Here is a 19,657-nt window from a genome sequence, read left to right as displayed (position 1 = left end):
AAAATGAGAAATATTACCGTTTAAGCCTGGCAGAAGGCACTGGGAGTTATTCATCATTGGCCATTTAAGTAGGTGCCTGTGGGCTGCATGTAGAATAAGCTCTGACTTTGTTTCTGCCCTAGACTCTTAAGTCACTGCCACCCCCATTTTTAAAATGACTTTTTTCTTCTTTAAATACCAGTATTGGAATTCTTTAAGGTCAGAAAGGTAAAGAAAGAAATCTTCATTTAGAATTTTCATTGCCAGAAAATCCTGGTGTTTAGGATTTCTAAAAAAGAATGATTTTTATGAAATAGTTTAATTAAGTTGTGATTTGATCTGCCATCTGGTAGTGCTGCACTAGTCTTCTTCCCTATGGGGTGTTCTCTATATGAGAGTAAAACACTGTTTGTTTTGTTTGGGGGACACAAAAAAGCATGGAGGTCAGGGGACAACTTTCAGGAATCTGGTCTCTTTCCAGGTGGATCTTGGGGAGCAAACTGAGCCATCTCATCTGCCATGCCCATGAATAACTTTTTATTTTCTGTGCATTGGTGTTTGCCTGCTGTATGTCTGTATGAGGGTATTGCATCCTTGGAATTAGAGTTACAGACAGGTGTGGACTGTCCTATGGGTGCTGGCAATTGAACCCAGGTCCTCTGGAAGAGCAGCCAGTGCTAAGCCATCTCTTTAACTACCCCACCCTACCCCACCCCACCCCACAGTTTTTAAATGTAGATAGTGAATGAATAGCAATTCTGTCTGATATCACATCAAACCGCAAGTGTAATGGGTAAATAAATGGTAAAAAAATAAAAAATGGCTTCTGTTATACGAATGGAAAAGCTTCTTTTGGAAAAGATAGATTTTAGTATAGTTTCTCCTATTTCCACCATGATTCCCAAAAGCTCACTGTTGCTTTGAGTATAGGATCAGAACCATGTCCTCTCCCTCCAATATCATATGACTCCATATATCATATGATCATATGACTTTAAAGTATAGCCTGTTTTCTTTGACTTAAAGGGACTCTCACCAGCATTTGACAAACTTAGGGATTGCTTCACTGAAAACGCAGAGCTGAAAGACTTGGCAGTTCATTCACACCTGAGAAAGCCTATGTCTACCTAAGTGTGAGATACATATAGCCTAGAAGATTAACACCAATTCTCACCATACAGAACCTCACCACATAATTGTTCTCAAAGTTATGCCATGCTCCCTCTATAACAAACTTTCACTTTCTTCTGTTACTGATCCTCATTACTTAAATACTAAGATACATCTCACCATTTAAATAATCTTCTTATTAATATGTATTATAGCAGATTTTTATCACTCATTATAATCCCAACACTGGAGCCACGTGGTGGTTGTTCGTGCCTTTAAAAAGTTACTTCTTTTAACAGGCAGTGATGGCACATGCCTTTAATCCTAGCACTTGGGAGGCAGAAGCAGGCAGATCTCTGTGTGAGTTTGAGGCCAGTCTGGTTTACAAAGCCAGTCCCAGGACAGCTCTGGCTGTCAACACAGAGAAACTCTGTCTTGGAAAAAAACAAACAAGTCTCAAAACTGGGAAGACAAATAGGTCCCCAGGGCTTGGCCAGCCAGAGGTCCAGGCCAACGAGAGATCTTGTGTCGAAAAATAAGGTGAACAATTCGTGAGGAAGAACACCTGAGGTTGCAGGCACAGGTTTAAAGTGGTATGAGAAGGATATGTACCTATCCCAGAAACGGAATTGTAAATATTGGTATCTACAAAGGGAAGAGCCAGGCCCCTTTGTAGAAAACGGAGAACACAAACCAAAATAGAGGAAAAGAAGGGAAAAGGTGGGGAGGATAGGAAGAAAAGTGGTGACTCAAAGTTCAGGTGTGTCCTACTCAGTCTGTCCAGGTGGAGAAGTTAGTTCAGGAGTCAGTCGCCAGGATGTGTAAACATGGCACACAGAATGTCATTACCAGGTGACTAGAGAAGAAAAGGGTACTTGGACTCTACAGAAACCTTTAAGGGAACTGGAAAGTAGAAGAGGTGTAAACTTCAGCTAAACCTGAAGCCCAAAAGTCACCCCGGTGAGAATTCCAAGCACAGGCTCTGCCATTTCTACCATCCCTCATCTCTTGTCAGCACAGCAGTGACTAGGCAAGGACTGAGAGTAGGAGACAGAAAATGGATAGCTTGGAAGCACTTTGAGCACCAGCACAGAACTGGGAGCTGCCAGCTACTACAGAAGGTAAGGTTTCTCCAGGGCTTTCACAGTTGGTTCTCACAGCCGAGGAGTAGTGTTCAGCAAGGCAAACTAATCTGTGAATACAGCTGTGTGAATATTTTCTGACTTATCTGTTCAGCATCGGTGAAATCATTCTTCCCTCCCTCATCAATATTGTATTACATACTTTATGAAGTTAGCATTGGTTGCTCATAAAAGGTGTATAACTGACTTCTGAACATAAACAATGAGTCACAGTAATAAAGATCTTGAAACACGTTTGTAGAAGTTTAGTGTCCTTTAGAGAAAGCTTAATTTAATACGCAGTCATTGGAACTAAAACAGATAAGTAACTTTTTAAAGGGGTAAGTGGTAACTGTTAATCTTTAGTTAGAAGGGAAAACTTTTTTTTTTTTTTTAAAGTTTCTCTTTGTAGCCCTGACTGTTCTAAAACTCTGTCTGTAAACAGGCTGATCTCAAACTCAAGAGACCCACCAGCCTCTGCCTCCGAGTGCTGGGATTCAAGGTGTGCACCACCACACCTGACTTAAAGACCATTTTAAATGCATAGTAACCAAGCTTTCTGTGACACACCTGCAGTTCCAGACCTTGCAGGCCAAGTCAGGAGGATCACAAATACAAGGTCTGTCGAGATCCTGATTATGCAACCTAGACTCTGACTCAAACCACTAATAACAAAACAGCCTAAAAGACTCTATCTTTTTATTTTTTTAAGTTGTTTTTGTGGAATTATCACTTTTATATTACTTAAATGGTATATTTTTTAAAGATTATTTACTTTCCAGATGTTTTAACTTTACAATAGCTTGTTTTATTTTGAGACAAAGATGCAGCTCAAATATGGGACCTTAAAGTTGCAGTCTCACCTCTGCGCCTTGTACTAGTCACAGGTGTGGACTAGTCTCCCTGGCCTATTACTGCTGTTTAGCCCAGGCTGACCTTGAACTTGTCAATTATTGCAGAGGTGCACCCATACCCAAACTCATGTCTTGATTTTTCTGCTGATAATTAGAACTTTCCAACAACAATAATTAAGAAATATATATTTCTGTTATTCCTCTCACATTTGAAATTGTGTAATATTTTTTGTCCTAATTTGAAAACTGAAGCTACTTTGGTGTCTAGTGAGAAAATAGTGTACAATTGGATGAAAGTGTTTTCCTTATGAGCCTTCGAGTGAGTAGTGTGACCAAGATCACAGAAACAGCTCCATGGATGGATTTATTTTGCTGTTATCTGACTCATGTGTATCTCTTATTTTTCTGATTAGATTTATTCTCCTGACCATACAAGCAGTAGTTTTCCATCAAACCCATCAACACCGGTGGGATCCCCTTCACCTCTCACAGGTGAGTTTCTCTTTTATTCATAGCACATACAAGTGTACTTGAAAATAATTGTGATTCAACAAAATTTCAGTAAAGTTCTATTTAAATTATGAAAATCATTTTGACAATAAATATCTAATCAGAAACTGCCTGGAGTTCATTTTGAAGAAATACTGAAATAATTGCTCATCTTGAATTATTTATGCAAACTCTTCCTAGGTTTCCAATGCTGATTGTAATATATGTAACTTCTTTGAGACTACTAGGTTATAATTACACATTTTTAAATGAAAACTTACCAGGAGTTGTATAGTTTTTCTGTCGAGAAAAAGACTATGCTGTGGATGAGCAGCAGTAGTGGAGCTGCCTAAATGGTTCAGTTTGTTTTCCTATTTCCTGATTTTGAACATTAATTTTGACAAGTTCTAAAACTATCCTCTGGAATGAATTTGTTGAGATAATATAATTATAAATGGTAATTTTTATTAGTATTAAGTAAAGTCATGAAAATACTTTTATAGCAATAGTGTTTAAACTTTACCCATATTTTTGCTAAGCAACATTTAGAGGGGAGGTACTTGCTGACAAAAAAAATGTGTTTGTTTTGAAGAAGAGCCATTATTAGACAACTGAATGAAATCTCCCCGTCCCCCCACAGCCTCAGCAGCGTCTCTGCTTTCCCGTCTAGCCACACTTAGACAGTGTGGTAGTTTTCACTAAGCATTGTTGTGTTGTGCAGGGTTTCACGAAGTCAGGGTTCTTGTCTGTCACCTGTGCTTTGTTAGTCCTGTGTATCTACTCAGCCACATTCCAAGATGGACATGTTGAGCTGCAGCAGCTGCTCTTCACTAGTAGCCGACTAGGCCACTTTTTCAGAGATCATGGCTTCAGCTGTCTAGTAAATGTTAAGCAGCTGTTGCCCACATAAGCAAGATGATGAAAGACCCATTGACTTAGAGTTGTTTAACAGTTAAAATTACAGGGAGAATGATGTAACTTACCCTTGCTCATTATCTTGGCACTGTTTTACCAAAATCTTTGGCATAATTTTTGCCACAGCCTGTTTTTGCTCTTTGTCATTGGATGTGTCCATGTCTGCTTTCACTGCACTTACTAATCATGTGAGAGGAGCCTGGTGCTCAGCGCCTAGGAAGGCATGAGTGAAATCTAGACTGGTACAAGTCAACTCTGAAGTCTCCTGCATTGTTAAGTGAGGTTTGACTAGTCTTTTCCCTATAACTCAGATAGCTGATCAAAACGTAGGCTACTGATTATATATGTTTAGTGGGACTTCCTTGAATTCAGTAGTCTTCATTTCCACATAATGCTACTGAAACACCAAGTAAAGTGTATTTAGAAACGCACATTTCTCCTGTCTTTGTTGTCTCTGCCTCCCTTGCATATATGAATACCCCCACACTATGACAGAACAGAGATGGAGAGGAAAGAAGGAAAAGCACTGTGTGATAAAGGAAACAGCGAACCAGAACTACTGTTTGTACAGATTGCTTTGTACCTTATATGACCTTGTTCTGTTATCTGGAATAAGTGGGTCATCCATAGTTAGCCATGTTCCTCATGCCTGACCATTGGTCTGACTCAGCACAGGATAAGCACACAGGCAACAGATCCTCACAGGCAGCTTTATGACTGTCATTCTTGGATAAATCGATCTCATCTTCCTCCAGAACTTTCCAAACCAGTAGCATTTTTATCTCAAGCACTTGTGAAGATAATTCTAAGATATTGTACTTATTAAGAAGCCTAGGATGAAAGGAAAAGGAACTCTGGTCCCTCCTAGCTTGAACATTAAAGAACCATTTGTTCTTAGAGTATTGGGGGTGGGGGCATGGAGACAGAGTGCTACTATATATGTAGCTGTGGCTGGTCTGGAACTGGGCTGTGTTGACCAAGATGGCCTTGAACTCAGAGATCTGTCTGCCTCTCTCTCCCAAGTGCTGGGGTTAAAGGTGTGTGAGCATTTGTTCTTAAGTTACAAGAGGCCCAATGCAAGCTAACTGTAAATCTGCATGTCGGAATCCCTGTTCTACCTCCTAGCAGTTCTTTGCAACTATTTGAGACACTACAAACAGTATCCAGTAGAAGAAAAAAGGATCATTTTTCCCCATGTCTCTTTAAAAAAATCTTTCCTAGAAGTCTCCCTTACAGAATTATCCTCATTTTTCATTGACCAGCACTAGGCCTACCTCAGTTACCTGCATCTGAAGTGGACCTGCCATGTTTATTTTAGTTATTGGGATCTAGCTAAAGTTGGTATAGAATATAGTCTCTCATGGTGAAAGAGAAATGGCTATGCCTACTATAGTTTAGAAAGTGGCACACATTTGTGTTAGATGTTAGAATATGTTCAATATGGAAGCCTGGGAAGCAGACAAGCTAACCATTCCTTGACTTTCTTTCTTTCTTTTTTGTTTCTTCTTCGTTTTTTTGTTTTGTTTTGTTCTGTTTTGTTTTGTTTTGTTTTGTCTTTCAAGACAGGGTCTCTGTGTAGCTTTGGAGCATGTCCTGGAACTCACTCTGTAGAACAGACTAGCCTCAAACTCACAAAGATCTGCCTGTCTCTGCCTCCCAAGTACTGAGATTAAAGGCATGTACCACCACCCCCTGGCCATTCCTTGACTTTCTTTACCTTCATTTGGGATATAGATGAGGAAAGTCTGTAATTTTAGGGCCTGATGGCAGCCCTCAGAACCTCCCAGTAAAAAATGAGTTTAGGTTTATGTCAGTTTAATCAAAACATTCATGTATGTCATCTAGGAGCATGCCCAGTATTAAATTGCTTGCCTGACTTCATCAAATTTCCAGATGAGTTGAGAAAATAAAACCACAGAATTGACACTGAGTTGTGATCAGGTTAGGGCACAGATTTTATGAAGAGGATTTTAATAGGAGGAGAGCAGCTTTTGTGAGTATAAAGGAAGTGCAGCCCAAATCTGGACATGAGAAAGTGCCTGCCCTCCTCATCTAGTCATGTGTGGAAAGGGTGACTGGGGTATATTGTGGCAAACTGTAAGGATTAGGACTTCAGTGGAGGGCAGGATTCCTGAAGGCTTGAGTTTAGGGTGAGGTTACAAAGAGAAACTACTGGAGGTCTGGAATAAGAAATAACTGGGAACCAAGCATTGTGGTACATACCTTTAATCCCAACTAAATAAATTTGCTAAAATTCTTCTAAACTAAGAGCCACATTTCTAGAGTGGATAGTTAGGTTTTAAAAAAAAAAAAAAGACCACAGGACAGTTAAAGAAATTGTTTCCCACAAAGTATATGTTCTCCCTGTGGGCAGGTCCAGCCCCAAACAACAAGTGATGGGCTGGGAAGGGAGAGCAGTCTATTCTAAGTCGCACCAAGACTTCAGCCTTTGCACTGTTCCTTTTCTCTATTCTCCTGCATGCAATAGTTGGTAATTACATGCAGAATTACATCATATGATTCTAAATTTAACCTGTGTATTTTCTTCTCATGCTAATTTTACGAAGAGATGAAGCTATAGCTCTATCTAGTATCAGATGCATGCTAGCTAGTGTTATGGTCTGTGTCTAGAATCTGATTCCCACCCCACTCAGGGCTCATCCATAGCTAATAAGACACCAGTACTCCAAGACTGCCAAGATTTTGGTATATTTACTGTTTGTTTTTATTTATTACATTAGAATCTATACACAGAAGGGAATGGTATTAGTGTTCCATTATCAGAAATACATTTATTTAGCTTGGTGGCATGCTTTCATCTCTCTTAAGATCATTTTTATAAGGCAGATTAAAATAAAACTGGGTTTTTTTGGTTTGTTTGTTTGTTTTGCTTGTTTTATTTTTGTGTATACCACATGCTAGGGATCAAACCTAGGACTTAACACATTCTAAGCAAACATTGTACCACTGAGCTACACTCCCAGCCTCCACTAAATGCTTGTACTCTGAACTTTACCAGATGATGGTGCTAACTTCTGAGCTAGCTCTGTCTTGTGTAACTGTCCATCCACCCCTTTGTGACCAACAACATAAAATATTAGGTGACTATTACAGTCATAGGACCCTTGTCCATGAAATGTAGCTCAGAATTTAATTTGTGTGACGTTCATAGAGATATCTATCACTGATTTAATCCTTCTAATATTCTGCTTTAACCTTGTGTTGTAACAGTGGGTAGACCAATCAATAATAAAACAACAACAAAGTAAGTTTAACTATGTGTCTTTTTTAAAATTATTTTTTATTATTGTTTTTTACATCCCGATCACAGTTTTCCCAACCTCCACTCCTAGCCTTTTCCCCATCTTTTTTTTAATATATGGTTAAATGGATGGTATTTTAGATCTTTGTGTGGTTTCTTTGTATGAGTGTGGTGGGAGGGGAACACCTTCCATAATTTATACATCTGGAAGTCAGGACAACTAGCAAGAGTCAGTTCTCTTCTTCTGTTATGTGGGTTCCAGGTATAAAACCCAGTTGTGAGGCTTGACAACAAGCATCTTAACCCATTGAGTAAAGATGACCCATTGCATGGTTTCTTTATATTACTATCCAAAAAACTATAAATATAAGGCTGGGAAGTATAGCTTAATGAGTTGTAGAACATTTATCTAACGTGTATGAGGCCCTGGGTTCAGTCCCCAACATACATGCACAGTCTTCTGTGTGCAGATTTCCCATGTGAGTGGTGCAGTGCATCCTTCTGCACCCTCAACACTAAGCTCTTGAGGAACCACAGAAACTGCCTACTTTGCAAAGCATTTGTGTGCCTCCTGACTGTCCTGGCTTCAGACATTTCAGAACGCCTGTCACAGCCTGATCACACAGGAATTTAGAGGAAGATTGGACCAAAATGGTTGAAATGATTCCCCCCACACACACACACTGGTTGGTTTTTCAAGATAGGATTTCTCAGGGTTGCTCTAGCTGTTCTGGAACTAGCTCTTTAAACCAGGCTGGCCTCGAACTCACAGAGATCTGCCTGCCTCTGCCTCCCGAGTGTTGGGATTAAAGGCGTGCGCCACCACCACCCGGCCTCCTCTGGATTATTTTTAATTACCAGAAAGATTATGCTATTAAATACCTATAGCTTGTAAGAGATCCATTTTACTTTAAATATTTTCAAAGATGCACATGTGTATAGACAGTCTAAAGAATATACAAACATAATGCTAGCTAGCTGTGCTTTACAGGAATTAATAATGAAAAAGTTTTTCAATGTTTTGTGCTTGTAAGTTGCTAATATTATGCTGAATGATAAACAAGTTTTCCATTATTTGTTTATTATTACTGAATATCTTTACCTTTTCCTTAACATTACTAAGACACTGAGTTCATCCATACATGTGAATGCTTTTTTCGGTTTAACAGGTACTAGTCAGTGGCCCAGAGCTGGAGGGCAAGCTCCTTCATCCCCAAGCTATGAAAACTCACTTCACTCCCTGGTAAGAGCCTTCTGCTGTCTTTACAGGTGTTAATAGAACTTTGCTTTATGGTTCAGAGGGGTTTTTTGTTAGTAGTGATTTTGCTTTTTTTTTTTTCCCCTAAAATCTTATGTAACAGTGAAGAAATAGTAGGATAGTGTTACACATTCTTGGCTAACAGATGACCTGATTTAGTAGATAATATGACACTTTAGGTGTCTTTATTGTCATCTGTTTTATATAGACATAGGGAATTAAAAGAATACTGAAGGATTTTTGTTTTTTTTTGAAAAATGTAAGACTTAATTTTTCTATACTGTCAATATGAAATTTATTTTTAAAGGGACAAGAAATCAAATCCATTGATTAAAAATCATGTGTTATATTTATATTAGACTTTTACATATGTCAGTTTTTATTATAAAAGCATTTCTGATATCTTCTTGTAATAAAGTACATACCACACAAGCAAAACATTGCTTGCCAGACAAATAGGACTAGTACTCCAAGGTGAAGAATTTGTGGTAGAATGTTCTCTACTGTTACGTTTGTGTGCTTATCTGTGACCCAGAATCACAAAGTGTAATAAAAATAAATGAGCGTGATCCTGGTGATATGCTAAGTCATGTAATCATTCAGTAATTCTAGGTTGCAATCAGAAGCCCTCTTTTTCTGTGCCTAACAAAATATTTCAAGTTGGAGGAAAGTTGTCTTCTCACATATTTTGCAAGCAAACTCAAGCAGTGTGTGCTTAGTTACATGCTAACCTTGTGAGTCCCTGTTAAAGCCCAGCCTTTCAGAGCTTAATACAAGTAGATCTTGCAGATCTCCACATTAACTTTACTAACAGGTTATGCCAACAAGCACATCAGCTATTTCCTCATCTCTTTTGGAGTTAATCTTAACCTGTGCTTTGCCTCCTGTTCTGTCTTGACTTTGCCAGAAAAATCGAGTTGAGCAGCAACTTCACGAGCATTTGCAAGATGCAATGTCCTTCTTAAAGGATGTCTGTGAGGTACTATTTCTTTTAGATGGTGCCTTTTTGTGTGTTTAAATTACTTATACGTCCCTTATCCATTTAAAATTATTAAGCTGTACAGACTTCAGCGTCTTTTAAAAATCAAACAAATGAGCATTACAGCTCTTGTAGCAATGATAGAAGTAGATGTGTCTGTTAAGAATGACTTCTTTTAAGAGCTCTACTGGCATGTGCTTTTGGTTTTCAGAATTGTGTTTGTATATAAGGCACGTGTGACCCATGGGCAGTAGATGTCTTTCCTTCAGTTTTGTTAAAGAGCGTATCTGAATGTGTACACCATTGAAGATAGGTGTGTTCTGCTCACCTAAAACTTAAATGGATTTGAGAGCCTTTCCCCAAATTGACATCTTTCAGAGATCATGTTAAAGTACAGTTTATCCCTTTCCATCAACTGTAATTGAGTACTGGTCTAATAGCCTTCATTTATTATAGAAACTAAAAGAAATAACCTCATGATAGATGGGTAAATTCATCTTATAAAGCAGTTGACTTTTGAAAAAAGAAGCAGCACTTTTGAAAATTTAGTCTGAAGATAGCTGCCTGTTTTGTTGTTGATTCAAAGTGCAGGTAGTCGCCTTTAAAGCTAATTGATACTACATTGCATTTGCTGCCTTCTTTATATCCCTGAATAAGAGATGTAGGCGCTTAGTAAATTGAGTCGATATCCACAATAACCACCCTACCCCATGTTGTTTTTGATCCTTACAGCAGTCTCGAATGGAGGATCGTTTAGACAGACTGGATGATGCTATCCATGTGCTGCGGAACCATGCAGTTGGACCTTCTACCAGTCTGCCTACTAGTCACAGTGATATACACAGTTTATTGGGACCATCCCATAATGCACCAATTGGAAACCTGAATTCAAACTATGGAGGATCAAGCCTTGTTACAAACAGTCGATCAGCTTCAATGGTAAATCATGCTCGTCTTATGTGTAATAACCCCTCTTATCCTAATTATTTTTCATGAAATTTTGGAGGAAAGGGTGAATGGAATGTTAAAAGGAACCTTTTAAATTTTCCTTTATTGACTACCATCTGGTCCATCAAATTCTGCTATGGCCACATATAAAAAGAAGAAACTTTACCGGGCAGTGGTGGCAGATCTCTGTGAGTTCAAGGCCAGCCTGGTCTACAAGAGCTAGCTCCAGGACAGGCTCCAAAGCTACAGAGAAACCCTGTCTCAAAAAAACAAAAAAAGAAGAAGAAGAAACTTTCTACAGAGATCTATTAGCTTCAGCTTGGTCTTTTTTCCAGGTCCATAGTCATTGGAATGACAGTGTATGCCTTGGATAGTGAGTAGGACAGGAAAGGATGGATAGCATAGCTTGTAAAGCAAGACTGAGTTATAAAGGCCCTGTTCTAGGTGGGACCAATGTCTTAGGCCAGTCATCTCAGCTGTTCCAGAGGCTGTGCCAGGAGTAGAACAACTTCAAGGCCAGCTTAGGGAACTTAATAAGACCCTGTTTCAAAGTAGAAAGAAGGCTGGGGCTGTAGCTCAATGGTAGAGCACTTCTGTAGCATGTATAAGGATCTAGATTCAGTCTTCAGTACCACATTTTAGGAAGACATTTTCTGATTCAGAAAGGTTTTCTAGACTGGAAAAGTTGTTTGTTATGATTCAGAACTTGCCTTCAATTACAAAAAATTAACAAGTGACACTTGATTTTTGCAGGTCTAAATTTAGCTTTTTTTCCCAAATCAAAAAAAAAATTTTTTTTGCCAGGCGGTGGTGGTGCATGCTTTAATCCTAGTACTCAGGAGGCAGAGGCAGGCGGATCCCTGTGAATTCGAGACCAGCCTGGTCTACAAAATGAGTTCCAGAACAACCAGAGCTAAACAATGAAACCCTGTCTCTAAAAACCAAAAGAAAAAAGAAAAAAATTGAGATAAGAGAACAGCTAGATTGTTAGGTAACAAACAAAGGAAACTATTTTAGATTAATCCCCTCAAAGGATAAAATAATTTAATTAATCTTTTAAAAACATGGTAATTCTTAGCGGGATGGTGGTGTCATACCTTTAATTCCGGTACTTGGGAGGCAGAGGCAGGTGGAGGTCTATGAATTCAAGGCCAGCCTGGTCTACTAAGCAAGTTCTAGGACAGCCAGAACTGCTACTCAGAGATATTCCCATCTCAGGAAAGGAAACACAAACAAACAAACAAACAAAAAATGCTGATTCTTTAGAAAAATAAAAGAATAGAATTCTAAATTATGTGCATCAAAAAATTCTGTGTTGAATGTCTTGAATTATTTTTCATCCAAATTGTCTTTTAAAGATTCATTTGAACCTGCTGTGTAACTGATACCACGTGTTTTCATGTTTATTGCATGGTTTTTCAAGTTCACTGTATGCTTCAAAATACTTTCCCATGAAACAGAATTCAAGCTATAAGCCATGTGATCAAGGCTAAAACTCACCTATTGCCACAGCAATTGAGTGCCCCAATGCTGAGGGCCTGATTTCTATAAAGTAGTATTGATTCCAGGTCTCCACACAATGGCCACCTGGTTTCTAATCTCAGTATTTCCACCTATGTCTTGGCAATTAGGGATGTTGTTTCTATTTACTCCATCTTTTGGTCTTAACTCAGAATCAGTCTCTTTTTATTGTCCTTCATGACCATAAAGTCTAATTGATTGAGAAGAAAATACAGTTTTATATTCTAAAACTACTTTCCATTTTTATCAGAAATGTAAATACTTTTTCTTTAACATTAGATAATGTTTGTGTTTGACCTATAAAAATAGTTGTTTATAGCCAGACAGTGGTGGCGCATGCCTTTAATCCCAGCACTCGGGAGGCAGAGGCAGGCGGATCTGTCTGAGGCCAGCGTGGTCTACAAGAGCTAGTTCCAGGACAGGCTGCAAAGCTACAGAGAAACCCTCTGTACAGCTCTGACTGTCCTGGAACTACTCTGTAGACCAGGCTGTCCTGAAACCCTCAGAGATCCGCCTGACCATCATTCCAAAAAAGAATAAAGTTATTCTATTAGACACAAATATCTTCAGAAACTCGCCAAGAACATTCAAATAGTATTTTTTCAGTGAGTTTATTCTAAAAACAATTCTATAGATGAGTATCCAAGCAGTAGGTTTAAATATGATACTAATCTCCTAGCATTTGGAAAAGATTTGACTTATGTTTTCTGTGAAGGGAAAGATAGAAGGAACAGCAGCTATCTTCAGCTTGCCTACTGTATGATCTCTGTCACACTACTTGATTTTAGTGAGAATAAGGATCAAGTCTAGAGCATGCTTGATGGGAAAGTACTCTACTACTGAGGCTCCACCCCCATCCCTACTTAATCTAATGTAAAATAAAGCAGCCTTTGACATATGGGGGGGAATGAACACAGCTAAATTTCAGTGTCATTTATTTACAGAAATAGGTTCCTTTATTTAAAAAAAAGGGGGGGAGGAAAACAAGATTTATCCACAGATCTATTTTGTTAGTTCCTTACTTTGATCATAAATTGGCTTATCAGTATATAAAATGGAGGTTGGCTTGATTTTTTTTTTTTTATTTTGTTTTGTTGTCCTTTTTCTTGGAGTGTTTTTTTTTTTTTTTAAGGTGGGGGTCTCACTATGTGGCCTTGGCTACCCTGAAATTTACTGGTGTAGACTGGACTGGAGCTGGCTTTGAACTCAGAGATTCTGCTTCTGCCTCACAAGTGCTGGAAATAAAGATGTGTGCTACCATGATAAGCTATTTTAATAACTACGTTAGGAGTTTTGTTGAAGTACTTTAAGGCTTTAAGATGAGCCAAGATGCGCTGAGATGGTTCAAAAGAAGTTGATGTGAATCTGCATCTCAAAAAGTGGAATCAGTAGCTCATCTCAGGCCTTCAAAGCAAATAGATGAGTGAACAAGATTACCATTAGTATAAAGTGTCTAGGGGTAGTTTAACCAAGCCATTGTTCTTTATCAAGAAAATAGATGATTGTTAAGAACCTTTCCCTTCTATAAACCCAGGCATGCCTTTAATCCCAGCACTTGGAAGGCAGAGGCAGGCAGACCTCTGTGAGTTCAAGGCCAGCCTGGTCTACAAAGCACTTCCAGGACAGCCAGGACTGTTTCGCAGAGAGACACTATCTCAATCTCCTTTCACCCCATGAAAAGAACCTTTCCTCTTTTTCAGTTCCGAAATGGAACCCATTGCCTTACTACACTAGGTGTTCTTCCCCGAGCCCTCTGGATTTTTTTTTTTTTTTTTTCGGATTTTCGAAACAGAGTTTCTCCACAGGTTTTGGTTCCTGTTCTGGAACTAGCTCTTGTAGACCAGGCTGGCCTCGAACTCACAGAGATCCGCCTACCTCTGCCTCCCAACCACCCGGCCTCCTCTGGGTTTTTTTGTTTGTTTGTTTTTGTTTTTTTTTTGTTTTGTTTTGGTGTTTTTTGTTTTTTNTGGTTTTGGAGCCTGTCCTGGAACTAGCTCTTGTAGACCAGGCTGGTCTCGAACTCACAGAGATCTGCCTGCCTCTGCCTCCTGAGTGCTGGGATTACAGGCGTGCGCCACCACCGCCCGGCCCTCTGGATTATTTTTAATTACCAGAAAGATTATGCCATTAAATACCTATAGCTTGTAAGAGATCCATTTTACTTTAAATTGTTCCAGAAAAATATTTATTTTATACCAAGATTGTAAGATCATCATTTGCCAAAATATATGTTAATGGGACTCAGTATTGTTACTTTTCTCCGGGGTTGGAGAGGAAACACGAGGTGCAGGGCGGTCCCACATAGGTAAACTTTAATGGGGAGGTGACGACAGGTGAGGGAAGGGGGTGAAGAGACGAAAGGGGGCGAGTTAATGGTATTCCCCGTTTTTAAGGGTGATCCAGGTGCGTGGGAAAAATGTCCTGCGCATGCGTAGCTTTCGTTCGAACTGGGAATTGTAGTCCAATGGCATGCTGTGTCCTCTACCGCTTCTGGGAATTGTAGTCCAGTGATTCTTCTGCGCATGTGTGACCTTTCCGCCTCCAAAAGGAACGAGTATCAAGAGACTTTAGTTAGCGATTGTTTCAGCTGGGTATGCTTCACCAACATCAAAGTTTAGAAAGAAAGAAATTTCAGAAATTCCAGAAAAGAACTAGGAATGGGGGAATCCCTCTTGTTTAAGTAATTGGGGTAGCTCTCGGATATCCTTTTAATGCTTGCTTTTTGGAATCTTTTTTTTGTGTGTGTATTATTTTTGTTGTTGTTGTTGTTGTTTGGTTGGTTGGTTTGGTTTTTCGAGACAGGGTTTCTCCATGGTTTTAGTGCCTGTCCCGGAACTAGCTCTTGTAGACCAGGCTGGCCTTGAACTCACAGAGATCCGCCTGCCTCTGCCTCCCAAGTGCTGGGACTAAAGGCTTGCACCACCACTGCCCAGCTTTAATGCTTGCTTTTAATTTTGGATGAAATCATTGTTTTCATTTGCTTAATTTACTACTCCCCATTTACATATTTTCATTTCTCCACACCTGCATAAATTAATATAAAACGTGTCTCCCAAGCACATTAGTATGTGAGATTGATATTTCATGCTTTTTTAAATATTTATTTTTATGTATATAGTGTACTGCCTGCATGTATGCTTGCACACCACAAGAGGGCAGCATAAATGGTTGTGAGCCACAATGTGGTTGTTGGGAATTAAACTCAGAACCTTTGGAAGAGCAGTCAGTGCTCTTAATCTCTGAGCCATCTCTCCAGCCAGAGATTGATATTTTATTTTAAAATAGTGTCTAGAACTATTGAAATATCAGAATTTGGTTTTAGGTTTGTTTTTGTTTTTGTTTTTTACTTAATCTAGAAATAAACTACTAGCAAGAATTTAAACAAAAAAAAAAAAATTAATGGAATCATCGATTTCATTTGGAGCCTGACCTGGAACTCGCTCTGTAGACCAGGCTGGTCTCAAACTCAGGGAGATCCATCTATCTTTGCCTCCCAAATGCTGGGATTAAAGGTTTGTGCCACCATGCCTGACTTGCTTAATCAACAACCACGTTTTGTTTGAGACAGGTCTCTCATTGGCATGGAACTTCACTATATAGGCCAGGCTACCTGGCCAGCAAACTCCAGGGATTCTCCTGTCTGTGCCTCCTAGCAGTAGGATTGTATATATGTCCTGACACAACCAGCCCTTCTCACTTTAAATACTCTTACTGTCTTTGGAGGCAGGAGTTAATTCTAGTCTGGGTTTCCATACTATAGAAAATTATGTGTCTAGATTTCAACTGAATAAAAAGAATTATACCTATTTCTACTGTTTTAATCTATTTTTCCCCTAAAATGGAAACTTCTGAATTTTTTTGTTTTCAGTTTAGTGTTTTTAAATTTAAAAATACTTGAAAATAATAGTGCTTATGCACTTAAGGAAATATAATGATTAAAAAGACATCAAATGGGTTAGGCTAACAATATTTTTAGACATTGTTTAAAGATCATTTAATTAGTCCATATTAATAATGGTCAAAGGAAAAGCAATACTATTCAGCAAATAGTACAAATGAACAAGTTATTAGAATGGAATCAGAAGACTTCATTCTAAGAAATTTAAAGTCTGTACTTTAATTCCTCAACTAATTAGGTTTAACTTTTTTCTGTTGTGAGTACAGATTAAATGAAAAGAAGTTGCTTATTGGTAATTATAAAAGTACACAGATTGTGAAGGTTCAGTGTGTAAAACTAAGTCTTTTAGTGAGTTGTGCACCTTTTATTCTAAAGTGGGGTTCTTATAAGAATTGCAATTTAGAGCATAGCAGGCCTAGGGATTTTCCTTCTCTGTTACTCCCCCAATAGTAGCAGCCAGTCAGCTGTATGCTAACGAGATGGACAATTAAAATAGTCCTATCTGTCTGGCCCACAGGCTCTGGGTACAGACAAAGAACTGTTTATACACCTGTTGTTCATGTAGACAGCCATGTCAGTGTGGAGCCACAGATTAAAGGAAAGATATGAGAGCCAGGGTTAGCAAGGGTTAAAGAGAACTATTAAAACTGTGGAAGTCAAATTCTTCAGAAAATATATGAGGGCCATTTGCAAGGGGAATCAAGTTACAAAGAAAAAGTTTCTGCTGACGACATTAACATGGGAAGGTCCAGACTTCAAGCTTTATGCTAGTCTGAGACCATATTTTAAAGGTTTATATTTTTACCACAGATGCCAACCAAAAAGTTTTTGGAGGCCAGTAATGTGAGTTCCTGTAAGAAAATAATCTTGGACTCTTCCGTTGAGGCAAAAATACTTGCTAGCGTTTATATTCCAAAATAAGTAAGACACCCTACCTCTCAGTTCCTTAAGGAAAAAGTAATGGCCCTCTGATACAGAGCCTTTTGTAAGGAAGAGGGTCAGTACAGTACTTTTTGTTAGTTAAGGTGCAGAAAGTTTCTTTTCTTTTAATGGTGCTATTGAAGTAAAAGGAAATGGGAATTCAACAGATGCATTGCCTCTGCACAGCTCAGCTGTTGCTGCTCATGCTGGGTTCCGCTTGTGTAATGCAGAGTGAATATTTGTGTATTTTGAAGTTTATAATGCCATTTCCTTTGGTGTTTTGTTTTTGTTTTTGATAATTCAGACTATTAGATAAAGACAGAATTAGCCTCTCTTACCAAAGTCTTGTGAAGTTTTAGTGCACATACTTACAGAAAGTTCAGCTTCTGCTTTATCTCACAGAGATTTCCTGAGCCAAAGTTTCTCTATGGTATTTCACCTTTAAATTAGGTTCACACTTCAAATTAGCAGCTGTATGTTGTGTTTATCCCATGTCTTTTCATGAAATGGGGTTTATTTTGTGTGTATTCATGGAGTACATGTGTGGGGGTGGGGAGTTAACATCTATTGTCTTCCTCCCTGCCTCCCCACCTTATATATTGAGTCAAGGTTTCTCACTTGAACCCAGAGCTTGCCAGTTAAGCTCCTCTAGCTAGCCAGCTTGCTCTGGGGATCTTCTGCCTCTCTTCTTTACATTGAGATTGCAAGCTGCTATCACTCTCACCTGCTCATATGTGGGTACTGGGGATCTGAATACCTGTCCTCAGGTTTGTGGCTCAGCCCCTAGAATAGGATCTCCAAGTGGCCTTCCTTTCCTCTTAGGCCACTTGGTAGTCAGTTGGAAGAAGGCACTAGTATGTGTTAAGGACAGACTTGACCAGGATGCCTTATGTCAGAGTCCCATGAAACTGCTGAAGGTTTCCCCTTTAGTCTTCTTTCTTTACTGACTGTTAGGTTAGGTTCTTCAGGGTTTTTGTTTTTGTTTTTGTTTGTTTTTTTGTTTTGGGGGTTTTGTTTTGTTTTGTTTTGTTTTTGAGAATCTAAAGTTAAAATTTTCAATGGTCGGAAGAGGTTGGAAGTCTTCCATCTTTTTTATGGTCCCTCTCTGCTTTAAGGTATGATTCTAATGCATGATGAAATCTACATGGTTTAGGGGAAAGGTACAGACTTGAATATCCAAAGGGAACAGTGATAGAGTAATCCTCATTGGTGGCTAATTCTCAGGTAATTTTGAAAGTAGCTATAGAGCACATTAAAGATGAGAATAAGGATAAACGACTAGTATTTGTTTTAAAAATCTAAACAGCTGATATATTTTAATTAATTAAACTCTGCTTTAGGTCCTTTTATTTAGCTCATAAGATATCAAAGGATAAACCCACATAAGGATATTTATACCTTCTTAGGATAAAACCCACAGTCATAAAAGAAACAAAGGTACACTAATTACTTGAGGTATTCTATGCTTGATAACTTGTTAAGGCTGAAGGATCTGTTAAAAAACAAATCTCCTGTATTATCCAGGCAGTAAACTATTTAATTAAAGGCTTAATATTCTAGTTGACAAGTCTGCTTCTGTTCTTATAAAAAGCTTTGTTTGTAGCATGTTTCTCTTAAAGTAGTGCAGTATCTAATGGTTGGTGTTAGTGTGCTTTATCATTTGGATCAGCTACAGCTTGGGTTAAGTTTGTTTAAAGCTTAAGAATAAATGTGGGGATTTCATTGCCCAGGAATGCAAAGCCTTTAGTTTGCTTTAGGTTTGCATTACAGGTGACAGGGAGGAAAAATAAGCTGCTGTACATGTGGGAAGATACCAGTTAGATGAATAGCATTAGTACCTTCCATGTGGGGCTATTTTACCCACACAGGAGCAGGTATGTATGTAGCATAGGTTTTTGGGTTTATGGGACTCTCTTTTATTTGTTGTTGTTGTTTTGTTTTGTTTTGTTTTGTTTTTCGAGACAGGGTTTCTCTCTCTGTGGCTTTGGAGCCTGTCCTGGAACTAGCTCTTATAGACCAGGCAGGTCTCGAACTCACAGAGATCCGCCTGCTTCTGCCTCCCGAGTGCTGGGATTAAAGGTGTGCGCCACCATCGCCCGGCTGGGACTGTCTTTTAAATTGCCTTATCTAGCTAGGATGTGGCATTTATTGGCAGCCCTTTTGGCCTTTTTTGGTTTTTCCAGACAGGGTTTCACTGTAGCTTTGGAGCCTGTCCTGGAACTAGCTCTTGTAGACCAAGCTGGCCTCAAACTCACAGAGATCCACCTGCCTCTGCCTCCCAAGTGCTGGAATTAAAGGCGTGCACCACCACCGCCCGGCCTTTTTGGCTTTTACTAACAACTCTCCATGGAATTTTAAATTTTGAAACTTACTTTTTTTTTTTTTTTTTTTTTTTTTTTTTT

The 19,657-nt window shown here is 38.8% G+C and overlaps 1 protein-coding gene across 5 annotated transcripts in view; it reads left to right on the top strand.

The window, feature by feature from the left end:
* Nucleotides 1-19,657, top strand: part of Tcf12 (transcription factor 12) — a 268,114-nt gene that overhangs the window by 233,445 nt on the left and 15,012 nt on the right. For 3 of the 5 annotated variants that reach the window (XM_050127365.1, XM_050127395.1, XM_050127374.1), the window contains 4 exons: nt 3,478-3,556; nt 8,900-8,973; nt 9,896-9,967; nt 10,700-10,906. In XM_050127365.1, coding sequence (XP_049983322.1) covers nt 3,478-3,556; nt 8,900-8,973; nt 9,896-9,967; nt 10,700-10,906 — 432 coding nt within the window. The remainder of the gene's footprint in view (nt 1-3,477; nt 3,557-8,899; nt 8,974-9,895; nt 9,968-10,699; nt 10,907-19,657) is intronic. The other 2 variants (XM_050127384.1, XM_050127403.1) reach the window with 1 other exon arrangement.

This window comes from Alexandromys fortis, unplaced genomic scaffold (assembly GCF_014885135.2).
Source record: "Alexandromys fortis isolate MF-2015 unplaced genomic scaffold, M_Fortis_MF-2015_v1.1 scaffold_22, whole genome shotgun sequence".
Lineage (NCBI taxonomy): Eukaryota > Metazoa > Chordata > Mammalia > Rodentia > Cricetidae > Alexandromys > Alexandromys fortis.
The sequence above is the reverse complement of the archived record's forward strand: the minus strand, read 5'-3'. Positions and strand labels throughout refer to the sequence as shown.